The 16,786-nt window shown below is 38.3% G+C and overlaps 1 protein-coding gene across 1 annotated transcript; it reads right to left on the bottom strand.

The window, feature by feature from the left end:
- Nucleotides 1-13,373: 13,373 nt before the first annotated feature.
- On the bottom strand, nucleotides 13,374-16,165 carry LOC131153791 (uncharacterized). The gene is made up of 6 exons (XM_058106250.1): nucleotides 15,839-16,165; nucleotides 15,453-15,742; nucleotides 15,143-15,365; nucleotides 14,522-15,055; nucleotides 13,889-14,284; nucleotides 13,374-13,526 (listed from the first exon to the last, which is right to left on the bottom strand). The coding sequence occupies exons 1-6, from the start codon at nucleotides 16,163-16,165 to the stop codon at nucleotides 13,374-13,376; spliced, it is 1,923 nt and encodes a 640-aa protein (XP_057962233.1).
- Between the last annotated feature and the right edge of the window lie 621 nt (nucleotides 16,166-16,786).

Raw genomic sequence — 16,786 nt, forward strand, 5'->3', positions numbered from 1 at the left:
TGAAAATATGCATTGGATATTTGACAAGATAGTTTTTTGGTTGTAAACCAGCAGCCTTTCCTATGGAATCAAATTTGAAACTCAGTGCAATAGATTCTTCACCATCTCTAAATGATCCTGCATCATATAGACGTCTCATAGGTCGCTTGTTGTACTTGACTATCACTCGGCCAGGCATAGCATACTCTGTTAAAGCACTAGGCCAGTTTATGGCTAATCCAAGCATGATACATCTTCGAGTTGCTGAAAGGATACTCAGATATATTAAGGCTACACCAGGTCAGGGAATTTTATTGTCTGCAAATTCATCTCTTCATTTGAAAGCTTATTCAGATAGTAATTGGGGTGGCTACTTGGATACTAGAAGAAGTGTAACTAGCTTCATGATTTTCATTGGAGACTCTTATTTCATGGAAATCAAAGAAACGGGCTACTGTCAGCAGATCACCTACTGAATCTGAATACAGAGCTTTAGCTACAACCACCTGTGAAATTCAGTGGCTTATCTATCTTCTAGCTAATTTAAATGTTCAACATTCTCAAACTGCTCTATTATACACTGATAGTAAACCAGCCTCTGAAATTGCTTCTAACCCTGTGCATCATGAGAGAACTAAGCATATTCAACTGGATTGTCATTTGGTTCAAGAAAATTTACAAAAAGGCTTAATTAAAATCATCCATATTCCTTCAAAGCATCAATTAGCTGACATATTAACTAAGCCTCTTGGTTCACTAACTTTTCATCATCTTATTCACAAGATGGGAATGATCAATATCCATTCTTATCTTAAAGAGGGGTGTTAGAGTTTTACAAGAAATCTGTTATGGCTGTTATAAGTAGTTAAATTAGTTTTTTTGTTCATTATCTTAGTGGTCCAAATGTAAAGGTGTAATTGGTCATTATTTCTATATAAGTGAACCAATTATACAACATTGTAAATCAATCTTTCAAGAAAAGAAATACTTTCATTCTTGTTTTCTTTCATTGTTCTTTCTGAAGCTTGTTAATATATAGCTTCTCATATTTCAATATTATTTTTTTATTAACTATATTGTTAGTATATTTTAATATTATTATTTTATTTATTGTCTTGGAAAAGAGCATGTATTTTGGATTGGGTTATGTATCTACATTTAATTAGGTCATTTATTCATGTATTTCATAAATGCATTAGATTAATTATATAAATTTACCTTAAATCTATGTGTGTATCTATTTAATATATACACACATCTTATTTATTAAGCACATAGAAAATGAAAAATCATTTTGTGCCTATAAATAAATCCTTGAGGCATTAGCACAACACACCAATCTCTTCTTTTCATTCTCATCACATCATCATTCTTTTGAGTCTAGAGAGTTTGACAAGCAAAGAAAAGTGTTTTTAGTGCAGCCTTGGACTCCTCCGTTTGTCTAGAATTGGAGAGTCATACGATTCAAATCGAACTATTGTATCCTAAGAAAGATAAGTCTTGAGGAGTTCCGCTACACCGATTGGTGGGGTAAGCCAAAAATCACCGAGAGCTTGAATCTCCTTCAGTAGAGCCAGATATCCGTGTCTCAACATATTTGTGAATCGTATTTATATTTTTTGCGGGGTAAAAATAGTAGGGATGCTCCTTCGACTCCCGTTGACCTGAAAGAGGAAGAGAAGAAAGGCTTGGAGGACCCGGGGTGTACTCCGGGGGATCACTCTGATGCCTAAGTAAGAGGAATGCTTTTACCGAGCTCCTCGTGCTGAGCTATTTTGCCGAGCTGCTCGTGCCGAGCTGTTTTGCCGAGTTGTTTTGCCAAGCCTTTTTGTCGGGCTGCTGCTGCTGAGCTGTTTTGTCGAGCTCCTCGTACTGAGCTTATTTTATCAAATTCCTCGTGCTGAGCTGTTTTGCCGAGCTTTTCCATGGAGTGAAGCTTGAATGAGCTTTCCGATCTGCTCTGTGAAAGGAAGTTGGCTGACCTGTCCGACCTGCTCTATGAAGGGGATTTGGCCCTCCTGTACCATGGAAGGAAATTGGCCAAGCTGTTTAACTCCACGAAGGGAATTTGTCCGACCTATCCCATGGAGGGAAATTGGACGAGCTGTCTAACCTGTCCCATGGAGGGAAATTAGCGGAACTATCCCACCTGCACCATGAGAGTAGATTTATCGACCTGTTCGACCTGCTCTATGAAGGGGATTTCATCGACCTGTCCCATGGAGGGAAATTGGCCGAGTTGTCCTACTCCATGAAGGGAATTTGTCCGACCTGTCCCATGGAGGGAAATTGGCCGAGCTGTCCAACCTGCACCATGAGAGTAGATTTACCAACCTGCTCGACCTACTTTATGAAGGGAATTTGTCCGACCTGTTCCAGGAAGGGAAATTTTGCCACCGAGCTTATCTGCTCGGCTGTTTTGGCATTAAAAGTCGTGCTCGTTATTTGGGCCTTTGTGTCTATTGAGCTGTGCTCATCCGTTGGGCCGTTTTGGTCTCACGAGTCGTGCTCGTCAGTTTGGCCTTTGTGTTTATTGAGCCATGCTCATCTGCTGGGCTATTCTGGCCTCACGAGTCGTGCTCGTCAGTTTGGGCTCTCCGCCTGATGAGTCGTGCTCATCTGCTGTGCTGTTCTGGCCTTACGAGTCATACTTGTCACTTTGGCCTCTCCGCCTGATGAGTTGTGCTCATCTGCTGGGCTGTTTTAGCCTTACGAGTCGTGCTCATAAGTTTGGCCTCTATGTCTGATGAGTCGTGTTTATCTGCTGGGCTGTTTTGGTCTTACGAGTCGTGCTCGTCAGTGTGGCCTCTCCGCCTGATGAGTCGTGCTCATCTGCTGGGCTGTTCTGGCCTCACGAGTCATGCTCGTCAGTTTGGCCTCTCTGCCTGATGAGTCGTGCTCATCTGTTAGGCCGTTTTGGCCTCACGAGTCGTGCTCGTCAGTTTGGCCTCTCTACCTAATGAGTCGTGCTCATCTGCTGGGCCGTTTCGGCCTCACGAGTCGTGCTTGTCACTTGGTTGTTTCTACCTTGGGAAGTGGGTTGGATGAAACGTTCTTATTTATGGTCATCCGTCTAACGTTGTGCCCGAGGGGATGTGGTCTTTCCGAGGCACCATTTGTCCTTGGGAAGCCGCGGCTGTGCATTTGTCAGAGATTTTCTGTGGATTCTCTGGGTCCTTTTTCTTCCTTGAGACACAATCCTTTTTGTAGATGAAACTTCTTGAGATTCCCACCACAGGGATTCATGCCCTCCTCTCTTTATAAAGGCCAGAGGACTCCTTCATTATGCACTCATCTTCAGTCTGAGAGGACTCCTTCCTTCTCTTCTCTTCTTCATTCCACGGGTCCCCCATTTGGCGTTAGGTACACTCTCCCTCTCTACTGCATGTTTGTTTTGTTGTTCTTCATGTTCTTCGTTGTTCTTGCATTAACTTTGTACATTTAATCTTTTTTTGTAAAATGGCCTTGCTATTTGTGTGTGGAATTTTACTGTCTTGATTTGTCTTGGCATCTTTTCCTCTTTGTTTCTGCTGGTGCTTGCCCGTTTGATCCTTAGGTATAGGTATTGTTTCATTCACGCTTTGTTTTTCCTATGGAGTCTTCTTCACAGCCTTTGAGGGTTCCTACTACAGTTCGGAGCGCTCGTTGTGATCTCACCTCCTCTGACTTGTAGAACGTTCGTTATTTTTTTGCCATACCATCGAGTATTACTGTTAGGTTGCCATCTGCTTCCGAGTCAACCCTTGATCCAGGCTCCGAGGAGCTCTGCCTCTATACAGATTACCTAGATTTGGGTCTTAGGCTCCTTTTTCCCCTTTTCGTCTCTAACGTATTACGTTTTTACCGCATAGCACCTTCCCAACTTGTCTCCAACTCTTATCTTTCGCTCACTTGTTTTGCCGTCCTTCTACTCCGCTTGGGCCACCAGCCTACAGTTCCTTTTTTTAGAAGTTGTTTCCAAATGCGATCCCATTCTGTCGAGAAGGAGCTATACTATTTCAACTCTCTACCAGGCTATAAACTTTTTTCACCGGGCAGTTCTTCCATCCATAACTGGAAGTCTCGTTACTTCTTCGCCTCGGGGGAGTTGAATTACACGGGCTCTTTGGTTTGGTCTTCTCCTCTTGATGGTAATGTTGTCTGTGATGACCCAAATATATATATATATATATATATATATATATATATATATATATATGATTAAAGTACAATAATAATAAAATAATAAAAATAGTCATTAAGTTAATATCAATACAGAAGTGTTTTTCTGTAGGATCCTTGATTCCATGTTTGATGCCTAAGAAAGACCTTGTCTTAGCGAGTGCTCAGAGACCATTGCGGCTAAGTCGCTCCCTGGAGGTCGGCCTGGTCAAAATGGAATTTCATAGGATAAACAGGATAGACACTATTTGTATACGTAAATAAGTATATATACATAAAATAGTGTTTTGACAGACATAATTTGTAGAAATACATAATAAGATGATAATAATATAGGTATCATATGTGGGGCCCACAAGACTATGTGGGGTCCATATGAGTCCCGGAGCCACAAGACACTGTTTATATACGTAAATGAGTACATAAAACAATGTTTTAACTGATATAATTTGAAGAAATATATGATAAAATAATAATAATATAAGTATCCTATGCGGGGCCCACAAGACTGTGTGGGGCCCACATGAGTCCCGAAACCGTATGAAGGTTTTCACAAGTCTCAAAACTATGCAGGATGCATAAAATCGTATAAGAGTTATTGGAATTACGTACGATCCATTTAGGTCTCGAAATTGTGTGGGGCCCACAAGACTACATGGGGCCCACAAGACCATGTGGGGCCCACATGAGTTTTTAAAATTTAAATTTAATTCTTGTTCAAAAATAAAATAAAATAAAATAAATACTAAATATAGTTTAAAATTAATAACAATGATAATAATAATGATTAAGAAAAATAATAAAATAATAAAATAATTAGTTAGGTAATGGATTAATTAATAAGGTAAGTAATTAATTAAAAATTTATTTAGTGAGAATGGTGGCAAGCACTCCCAAATGGCCTCCACTCAAGTTTAAAATTAATAACAATGATAATAATAATGATAATAATAATGATAATAATGATTAAGAAAAAATAATAAAATAATAAAATAATTAGTTAGGTAATGGATTAATTAATTAGGTAAGTAATTAATTAAAAATTTATTTAGTGGGAATGGTGGCAAGCACTCCCAAATAGCCTCCACTCAACCCATACCTTGCCCATCCCTTGCCCATTCTTTAATTTTTAAAAATTTTAATTTCACCAATCTCCCCACACTTTTATAAATTCTATTTCTTCCCCAAAATTTTCCTATAAATAGGGAGCTCTCAACCTTGATTTTTCACAACAATTTTCCAAGGAAGAGAAGGATTAGTGAGTGAAAGAATTTGTGGTGGAGAGAGAATTTTTGAATAAATTCTTAATCACCCACTTTTTCCGATCTCATTTCTTAAAGATAATTATTGTGTTCGTAGCACACAGTAAAAGAAGAAGGTAAGTAAATTTTGATTATGTTAGTTTCTTTTTATTTTAAATTCATACCCGAGCTTATTTTGTACGTAAATTTTAATTATGTCAATTAGTTCCACAAAATTTTCATGAGTTTATTTTCACGCATATTTAATTATACCAGTTCTATCTTTAATATACTTGCATCTATTTTTGGGTTAAGAAATGTTCCAATCCCCTCGGGTAAATTTTCAGCATTTCTTTCTATTCAAAAATAAAATTATATATATATTTTTAACACAAAAATTGTGTGGCATGAGTTTATTCTACGTTACATTTTTTATGTAAATATGAGTAAAGATAAGATTTTCACGATATTATTTTAAATTGCATAAATGATAATAAGATGATTTTCAAACCCCTTATGGCAACGAAAGTTCAAAGTTACAGATGCTCGGTACCGCAGCTTAAAGTTTATACGGATCAGAGTGCACCCACACTGTTTACAGAGTGGTTATTTATGTTAGTGGATTTCTCCTGAGTGCACACCTGGTTTAAGTCCAGGACTTAATAAGGAAAATCTCACTTAAAGTTTACGTACGTTGATTTAGTTTGGTCGGCCAGCCAGCTAAGTCCAGTCTTCGGACCGCACAACCCAGTCATGGGGGTAAACATGACTTACGGCAAACAGGCCTAAGGGTGGTTTTTACAATATATGTTTATACATATTTAATTACGTGTACAAAGTTACTGATAATTTGAAGGAAAAGTGTAAGTTTACGTGAAAAGGATCATTTTGGTGCTTATATGACGATCTAAGGAAAACGTATAAGGAAAAGTATATGTATGTTTATCATTAAATATTTTTACAGTTTTAAAGTTAAAAGTTTAATTTAGCAGTTATAGTATATGATTTAAAAATTTACTGTTGAAATTGATGACAAAAGTTTATGCAGAAATTGTTAAATTTATGTTTATTCTAAAAGAAATCTTGAAGTTATAGTATTCATTATTGTTTACGAAATTCTTTAAAAACTCATTTTGGCCACACACTAATAATAATCTTATTTACTTACTGAGCGTCGTCTCACCCCAATCATATTTTATTTCAGATAACTCTGAAGGACATGTCAGAAATCAGGCTTAACAAGCATGCGGGTGGGGATTAGAAAAATAAAGATTGATTAGAAATATTAGTATGGTTTCAGATATTTATGTTTGTGTAATTTTCCTTCTTTTGAAATAAATGATTGTAATATGGAATATTAGTGCTCTGGTTTAATAAAAATTGAGTTTATTTTGCTTCCGCTGTAAATTAGTAGTAAAAAGTTAATATCCCAGGCCCCTCGGGGTCGGGGTGTTACATTTGGTATCAGAGCAATAGGTTATAGGTTCTGTAGACTTTAAAGAAATAATTTTACTAGAGCATAGGATATAGGTTCTGCATAATCTAATATATATCAGAGCATAGGTATAAAATATGATTTGGGTAGGATTGGGTAGTTTAGAATATTTATTGTAGTTTGTTATATTATTATACGTTAATAATAGATTTATGATTTTAAAATAACATTTGATTATTATTTAAGGATTGATCCTAAAGATAGTAGCATTGGAGGAAATGAGATTTACGTGAAGGCTCCCAAGGATAGGTAATAATTATAAATTCTCTGAGAAAAATAGTAGTATTATTGAAGACACGTTAATTAATTTAAATATGTTATTTATGTTTGTAGAAACACGTACCCGTATTGATAATTCATAATTAATTGTCAAATGCAATTGATAATTTAAATTTTTTTTTTAATATATAAATATAATAATAATATCTGAGATTTAATTATTTTTACTGTTGTTATTTTCACTAAAATTATAAGAAATAACCTATTAGACCCTACTGAATTTAGAAGTGCTACACATACAAATAGATATGAGCAAACGGTCTATTATGAAATCTGAATTTACCCAAAATTTCTTTGCATGTATAAGTTGGATATGAATATGTATTTTTACATTACATATTCAGTTATCAACAAAACATTCAAGCTTAATTTAGGAATATATATTTTGACAAAATCTTTAATTTTTATTTTGTATTAGTATATAAGGAATTAAATATCATTTAAATATTACTTATTATATTTAAATTCAATATATATATATAATCCCTTAGCATGTGCAAGTTAAATATGTATATCTATTTTTTTTTTCCCATTACATATTCAATTTCCATCAAGTATCCAAGTTTAATTTAGGAGTACAAATTTTGATGAAAATTTTAATTTTGTATAACTTTCTAAAAGTTAATACAACTTAAAATTTTCTATATAAAAATATATATATATATATATATATATTTTTAATGAAAGCAATATAAAAATTTACTAATTTCCTTCAAATAACTAACCAATGTCAAATCATCAATCGGCTAAACATGCCCAACATTTATTTGATCTAATAATAATAATAATAATAATACTAATGTTAATGGAATATATATAAGGGGTACTCTTGTGGTTATAAAAAAAAAAAAAATGGGCCTCATAGGTGGAAATCATCGGCTATAGCTCACTTACCCCCGAAGCAAGGTCAGGGCATGAGACCACTTGGGCGTAGTGGGGATTCGAACCCGTGATCACATGGATGCACGGCCGGTTCCTTACCACTAGGCCACCCACCCAAGTGGTGATCTAAGGATGAAATTAATTATAGTTAAAGCATTAATAAAGATGTAAAAACATAAAAAGAACCTAGAGTTTGCAAATTTTGCAATACGTGTCACTCGCTCAATTTCCGCGACACATGTCGCTATCTCTCGATTTGTGCAAAACGCGTTGCTCAATATCTGTGACACGCGTCGCTCTCTCTCGATTCTTGTGACACACGTCGTTCTCCCTCGATTTGTGCAAAACGCGTTAATCGATATCTGTGACACGCGTCACCCCCTCTCGGTTCTCACGACACACATCGTTATCCCTCGATTTGTGCAAAATGCGTTGATTGATATCCATGACACGTGTCGCCCTCTCTTGATTCTCGTGACACATATCGTTCTCTCTCGATTTGTGCAAAATGCGTTGCTCGATATCCGTGACACACGTCGCTCTCTCTCGATTTCCACAACACGCGGTCATCCCCTTATAAAAAGGGTACGCCCTCCTCAAACTCTAAGCATCACAGTTTTCTATCATCTTGAACAATCACATTTATGTTTGTAGTGATTAGCTCTTCCCAACTTGTCTCTTAGTTGTCTCATTACTCGAAAATGTTGCCAAATCACCCAACTCCCGAAGTTGCTGAGAGCAGCACTAGATCGTTGATTCAAAGATGGAAACCCGGTAAGGCACAGCTGGAGATTCTAGAGGAGGTCTTCCACAACAGTCAAGGGGAACTCCCTTCAGTGGAGCAGACTATCTTGCTTGCAGCACAACTCCGACGGTATGGTTCAATCGAGCCGAAAAATATACGCTTTTGGTTTGAGAACCGTAGGCGTAGGCGGGGATCAGTTGGAGAAGCCACTATCTCAACTACTGCCCCAACAATTCTCCATATTACCTCCTCCGCCACTACCGACCCAAGTAGTGCCCCTGCCATTCTTCCAACCCTCTTCCCTATCGAGAATATTCCGGCTGTGAAACTTACAACTAATATCTCACCAATAAGCCATATCCCTTACAATGGCAATATCGCAGTCACCACACTAAGGGTTTCGGATAATGCTGGCCTACTTCACCATTTCAAGCAAACCCGATTCGCAATGAGACTCATATATGGGCCACCAATAACTCGGGAAGAGAGCAGCTCTTCCTCCTTCGCCGAACAAATGGGCGTCCTCTTCCTTTTTCCGACCCAAGCCGGCGACATTATAAGAGGTCAACTCTGCTAAGAAAGAACCCAAGCGGTTAGCAGTGACACCGCTAGTACTGCGATAGATGTTGATGTTGATCTAAGGCTCTAAAGGCCAGATCTCGTATATTTTTATTTATTTATAGGACATGTATAATATATATACATATATATAATTATCCTTTTCCACATCTTCTGAATTTCTTTTCCATTTCAACCACTATTAGACCGACGATTCACACTTCAATTCCCAAAATAAAATACTTCGTCAAATTGACTCTTAATCTATTCTAAGACTTAATTAAATCATTAATCGATTTACTCTTTCTAATAGCGCAAACCAGTTATACAGTACTCATTTTAAATTAGCAAATTTCGAGGACGAAATTTTTATAAGGAGGGGAGATTGTGATGACCCAATATATATATATATATATATATATATATATATATATATATGATTAAAGTACAATAATAATAAAATAATAAAAATAGTCATTAAGTTAATATCAATACAGAAGTGTTTTTCTGTAGGATCCTTGATTCCATGTTTGATGCCTAAGAAAGACCTTGTCTTAGCGAGTGCTCAGAGACCATTGCGGCTAAGTCGCTCCCTGGAGGTCGGCCTGGTCAAAATGGAATTTCATAGGATAAACAGGATAGACACTATTTGTATACGTAATAAGTATATATACATAAAATAGTGTTTTGACAGACATAATTTGTAGAAATACATAATAAGATGATAATAATATAGGTATCATATGTGGGGCCCACAAGACTATGTGGGGTCCATATGAGTCCCGGAGCCACAAGACACTGTTTATATACGTAAATGAGTACATAAAACAATGTTTTAACTGATATAATTTGAAGAAATATATGATAAAATAATAATAATATAAGTATCCTATGTGGGCCCCACAAGACTGTGTGGGGCCACATGAGTCCGAAACCGTATGAAGGTTTTCACAAGTCTCAAAACTATGCGGATGCATAAATCGTATAGAGTTATTGGAATTACGTACGATCCATTTAGGTCGCTAAATTGTGTGGGGCCCACAAGACTACATGGGGCCCACAAGACCATGTGGGCCCCACATGAGTTTTTAAAATTTAAATTTAATTCTTGTTCAAAATAAAATAAAATAAAATAAATACTAAATATAGTTTAAAATTAATAACAATGATAATAATAATGATTAAGAAAAATAATAAAATAATAAAATAATTAGTTTAGGTAATGGATTAATTAATAATGTAAGTAATTAATTAAAAATTTATTTAGTGAGAATGGTGGCAAGCACTCCCAAATGGCCTCCACTCAAGTTTAAAATTAATAACAATGATAATAATAATGATAATAATAATGATACTAATGATTAAGAAAAAATAATAAATAATAAAATAATTAGTTAGGTAATGGATTAATTAATTAGGTAAGTAATTAATTAAAAATTTATTTAGTGGGAATGGTGGCAAGCACTCCCAAATAGCCTCCACTCAACCCATACCTTGCCCATCCCTTGCCATTCTTTAATTTTTAAAAATTTTAATTTCACCAATCTCCCCACACTTTTATAAATTCTATTTCTTCCCCAAAATTTTCCTATAAATAGGGAGCTCTCAACCTTGATTTTTCACAACAATTTTCCAAGGAAGAGAAGGATTAGTGAGTGAAAGAATTTGTGGTGGAGAGAGAATTTTTGAATAAATTCTTAATCACCCACTTTTTCCGATCTCATTTCTTAAAGATAATTATTGTGTTCGTAGCACACAGTAAAAGAAGAAGGTAGTAAATTTTGATTATGTTAGTTTCTTTTTATTTTAAATTCATACCCGAGCTTATTTGTAAGTAAATTTTAATTATGTCAATTAGTTCCACAAAATTTTCATGAGTTTATTTTCACGCATATTTAATTATACCAGTTCTATCTTTAATATACTTGCATCTATTTTGGGTTAAGAAATGTTCCAATCCCCTCGGGTAAATTTTCAGCATTTCTTTCTATTCAAAAATAAAATTATATATATATTTTTTAACATAAAAATTGTGTGGCATGAGTTTATTTCTACGTTACATTTTTTATGTAAATATGAGTAAAGATAAGATTTTCACGATATTATTTTAAATTGCATAAATGATAATAAGATGATTTTCAAACCCCTTATGGCAACGAAAGTTCAAAGTTACAGATGCTCGGTACCGCAAGCTTAAAGTTTATACGGATCAGAGTGCACCCACACTGTTTACAGAGTGGTTATTTATGTTAGTGGATTTCTCCTGAGTGCACACCTGGTTTAAGTCCAGGACTTAATAAGGAAAATCTCACTTAAAGTTTACGTACGTTGATTTAGTTTGGTCGGCCAGCCAGCTAAGTCCAGTCTTCGGACCGCACAACCCAGTCATGGGGGTAAACATGACTTACGGCAAACAGGCCTAAGGGTGGTTTTTACAATATATGTTTATACATATTTAATTACGTGTACAAAGTTACTGATAATTTGAAGGAAAAGTGTAAGTTTACGTAAAAAGGATCATTTTGGTGCTTATATGACGATCTAAGGAAAACGTATAAGGAAAAGTATATGTATGTTTATCATTAAATATTTTTACAGTTTTAAAGTTAAAAGTTTAATTTAGCAGTTATAGTATATGATTTAAAAATTTACTGTTGAAATTGATGACAAAAGTTTTATGCAGAAATTGTTAAATTTATGTTTATTCTAAAAGAAATCTTGAAGTTATAGTATTCATTATTGTTTTACGAAATTCTTTAAAAACTCATTTTGGCCACACACTAATAATAATCTTATTTACTTACTGAGCGTCGTCTCACCCCAATCATATTTTATTTCAGATAACTCTGAAGGACATGTCAGAAATCAGGCTTAACAAGCATGCGGGTGGGGATTAGAAAAATAAAGATTGATTAGAAATATTAGTATGGTTTCAGATATTTATGTTTGTGTAATTTTCCTTCTTTTGAAATAAATGATTGTAATATGGAATATTAGTGCTCTGGTTTAATAAAAATTGAGTTTATTTTGCTTCCGCTGTAAATTAGTAGTAAAAAGTTAATATCCCAGGCCCCTCGGGGTCGGGGTGTTACATTGTCTATCCCTTTTCCACCTTTTTTTTGCAGGGCTACTAGTAGGTTATCCGCCGACTCATCTTTTCTCCTTTCACCCCTTTTCCTTTGTAGTTCGGGTGTGCCACCTCCTTCCCAGGCTTTCCCCCGAAGAACAGGCCATCCTGAAAGAGCTTCGTGTCCTTGGTGAACATGGTATTATCCTTCATGAGGAGCTGCTCCAAGAGCATGTCCTCGTGCAGTGGGGGATCAGCCCCGTTTCCTCAAGTATTTCCTCGCCCCTAATTTCATATATATATGTTCGGATATTGTCTCTATTGTTGGTGTTTTTACTCATTTTCCCTTTTATCCTTGCAGATATGAACTTCACTAGGTATGAATCTCTCATGGGAGAAGCCAGGAAGCAAAGGGTGAGCAGGAGTAGGAAGAAGAGAAGGGAGATCGAGGGAGAATCCTCCCAGAGGGATGCACCTGCCGTAGGTGATTCTGGCACTTTTACTGATGAGGTCAATGCTGCTCCTCCTCCGGTCCCACAAACTCATACTGAAGCGATTTTTCATGAGTCGACCCGTTCTGCCTCTGCTCTCCATCGGGCTGTACACTGGCTTTATTCTTCTCGCCTTGTACATAGTTTTGTTAACTGTTCCGTATTTTGTATTCTTTCTCAATTGGTGACGATGGCTCTAGCCCAGGAGGAGAAGGTTGCCGAGATGTACCGGCAGACCCTCGATGCCTGGGAGAAGTATGTTGTTGCTCAGAACGAACTGCGTGAGGACGAGGTCTGCGAGCGGGCTCTGCAAGCTGAGGTTGAGCACCTTCATAGGGAGGAATTACCTGCTAGAGAAGCGCTGCTGCTGCTACTGCCTCCCGAACTGCAATAAAGGAGTACAAAGACTCCAATCAGTTTGTCATTGATACCTCCAAAGCTTACCGGGTGGGATTCAGGAGGTACCGGGATCAAGTCAAGACCAAACATCCTGAGCTTCTGCTGGAAGGTGTGAGCTCTCAGTGTTATGGCAATGAGAGTCCTGAATCCGTGGAAGATATAGACGAGGATGAGGAAGGGGAGGAGGAGGAAGTTGGAGAGGGGAGTAAAGCCAATTAGCCTGTAGGAACTGAACTTGTAATAAGAATTTTTCAAACTTTATTGACAAAGTACAACTATTGTAATTGGTACTTTTATTATTACAATGTAAGAAGCACTTTTTAGGAATAGTATTTTTTCAACATATCCGAGTTCCATGTGTTCTTAATCTCTTTCCCCTCTACATCCTCCAACTTGTATGTCCCTGAGTTTATCTGGTTTATGACTTTATATGGACCTTCCCAGTTTGGTTTTAACTTGTGCGACCTTGGCTTCAATGGGTTATTTCACATCTTCCTCAGGACTAAGTCTCCTGGCTGGAAACTGTACTTTGACGCGATTGTTGTAGTACTTTGCTACCCTCTGCTGGTATGCTGCAACTTTTAAACTCGCCTGATCCTGTCTCTCTTCCAGTAGGTCTATTTCTGATTTGAGTTCTTCATTGTTGGTCTGCTCGTTGAAGTACTGCCTTCGCCAAGAGGGTATCCCTACCTTTGCTGGGATGACCGCCTCTGCGCCAAAGATAAGCATGAAAGGGGTTTCCCCTGTTACTGCTCTCTTGGTGGTGTGGTACGCCCATATGAGGGAAGGGAGTTCCTCTGCCCATCTACCTTGCATGGACTCGAGTTGCGTCCTCAGTCCGTGCAGTATGATTCGATTCATGTTCTCTACCTGTTCATTGCTCCGGGGGTGCGCCACTGACGCAAAGAGTAGCTTAATACATAGGTCCGAACAGAACTTTTTGAAGCGCTCGTTGTCGAACTGCTTCCCGTGGTCTGTAACTATCACCTAGGGGATGCCGTAACGGTAAACCACTGATATTCAGACGAAGTGCGTAATGTTCCGCTTTGTTATGGTGGCTAGAGGTTTAGCCTCTACCCACTTAGTGAAATAATCTATTGCTACCAACAAAAACTTTCTTTGACCAGTCGCCTGCGGTAAAGGTCCAAGGATGTTTATTCCCCACTGTGCGAAGGGGCAGGGACTAGTTAGAGAGGAGAGTAGATTAGAGGGTTCGTATGGTACAACTGCACATCGTTGACATCTGTCGCATCTCTTGACGAGCTCAACCGCGTCTTTCTTCATTGTAGGCCAGTAAAACCCCTGCCGCATGGTCTTGTGGGCTAGGGCCCTTCTGGCAAGGTGGTTTCCGCATACTCCTTCGTGGATTTCCCTTAGTACATATGTCCTTTCTTCATTATTTAGACAACGAAGGTAGGGCAGTGTTAGAGATCGTCTGTACAGCTCCCAGCCTATCAGCGTATATCTTGCTGCTTTCCTTCTCACTCTCCGAGCTTCCTTGTTGTCTTCTAGTACGGATCCGTCTTGGAGAAATAGGAATAAAGGCGCCCTCCAATCGTTCTTGTTGATTTCGGACTCTACTGAGTTAACTTTGTCTTCCTCGTATGAGGGTTTCCCTATTCGCTCTAGATAAATAGCGTCTTTCCATTCCGTACCGGTTGCTAAGGCCAATTTCGCGAGTGCGTCGGCCTTTTTGTTTTCTGCCCTTGGTACATGTTCTATATTGAACCGAATGAATGCTTTCTTGTATTCTTGGGCCTTAACGAGATATTTCTTCATTCTTGGATCCCTAGCTTCAAATTCTCCTTTCAGCTGCTCTACCACCAGCTGAGAATTACTCAATACCTTGATCTGTGCCACCCCTAATGCTTCTGCCAAGCGTAGGCCTGCCAACAAAGCGTCGTACTCCGCATTATTGTTGGTTGTTGTGAACTCCAGCTTCAATGCGAAAAGAGTTTCACTATCGTCTGGGGCCGAAAGGATGAATCCAGCTCCCCCTCCAACAGCGTTAGATGACCCATCAACATGTAGTGTCCATACGTCTGGCTTAGTAGATGAGTTGGAGAACCTTTATGTTGTAAAATCAGCTAGCACCTGGGCCTTTACAGCGGGCCTTGGTTGATATTGTATGTCGACGTCACTTAATTCAATTGACCATTTTGTCATCCTTCCCGAAATCTCCGGCCGCTGTAGAATTTGTCTCATCGGTAGGTTTGTTAACACAATTACCTTATAAGCTTGAAAGTAGGGCCTTAATTTTCGCGCTGCGCAGACGATGGAGAAAACGACTTTTTCCGCCTTGCCGTAGTTCTTTTCGGCTCCACTGAGCACCTTGCTAGTGTAATAAATGGGTTGAAGCTTCCTACCTTCTTCCCGAACCAGGACAGAGCTGACGGCATTTTCTGTGGATGCTATATATAGGTAAAGGTCTTCCCCATTCTTTGCCTTCATTAAAAGAGGAAGGGATTCGAGATATTGCTTGAGCAGTTCGAAGGCTTTGGCCTGCTCCTCCCCCTATTCGAATCCTCCCTTCTTTTGTACTGCTTTGAAGAAAGGTAAGCCTTTGTCCCCTGAGCAGGAGACAAACCTATTGAGAGAGGCTATCCTCCCTATCAAAACTTGGATCTCCTTTTTTATCCGTGGGGCCTCCATCTCCAGCAGCGCTCTTATTTTCTCTGGGTTTGCTTCTATACCTCTACGAGTCACCATAAAGCCTAGGAACTTTTCTGCAGAAACACCAAACACACACTTCGATGGGTTCAATTTCATGTGGTACCGGCGATGGAGTTTGAATGTTTCTCTCAAGTCTTTGTAATGTTGTCCTGCTACCAAGCTTTTGACCAACATGTCGTCCACGTACGCTTCCATTGTTTTTCCGAGTTGATTTTTAAAGATCCTGTTCACCAATCTCTAATATGTGGCTTCTGCATTTTTTAGCCCGAAGGGCATCACCCGGTAACAATACAAACCCCTTTCGGTGATGAAAGATGTTTTTTCTTTGTCTGCTCGACTCATGGGGATTTGGTTGTATCCTGAGTAAGCATCCATGAAGCTGAGGACTCGTGCCCTGAGGTTGAATTCACTAGCTGGTCGATTCGGGGAAGAGGGAAGCTATCTTTTGGGCACGCATTATTCAAGTTAGTAAAGTCTATGCAAGTGCGTCATTTTCCGTTCGACTTTCTTACTAGAACCACGTTGCTCAACCACTCCAGGTAGTCTACCTCCCTGACGAAGTTGGCTTGTACCAGCTTCGTCACTTCCTCATAGATTATTCTAATCCGCTCCTTTGCGAAGCTCCTTTTTTTCTGCTTCACAGGTCGGTGGTTGGGGTCGACCTGCAGCTTGTGCTCTATGACTGCAGGGTCGATGCCGGGCATGTCTGCGGCCGACCATACGAACAAATCAGTGAATTCATCTAATAGTTCGCTCAGCTCCGCTTTCAAGGTGTCGGGCAAGTGATTCCCGATCTGTATACTTCTCTCCTTGTGG

The sequence above is a fragment of the Malania oleifera genome, chromosome 4, assembly GCF_029873635.1.
Source record: "Malania oleifera isolate guangnan ecotype guangnan chromosome 4, ASM2987363v1, whole genome shotgun sequence".
Taxonomy (NCBI): domain Eukaryota; kingdom Viridiplantae; phylum Streptophyta; class Magnoliopsida; order Santalales; family Ximeniaceae; genus Malania; species Malania oleifera.

Coding starts and splice junctions, on each gene's coding strand:
- LOC131153791 (XM_058106250.1), bottom strand. CDS start 16,165: ATGGAAGCGTACGTGGACGACATGTTGGTCAAAAGCTTGGTAGCAGGA. Junction 15,056..15,142: donor TAGGGGTGGCACAGATCAAG/GTATTGAGTAAT, acceptor TATCTCGTTAAG/GCCCAAGAATACAAGAAAGC. Junction 14,285..14,521: donor GATGTCAACGATGTGCAGTT/GTACCATACGAA, acceptor GGCATCCCCTAG/GTGATAGTTACAGACCACGG.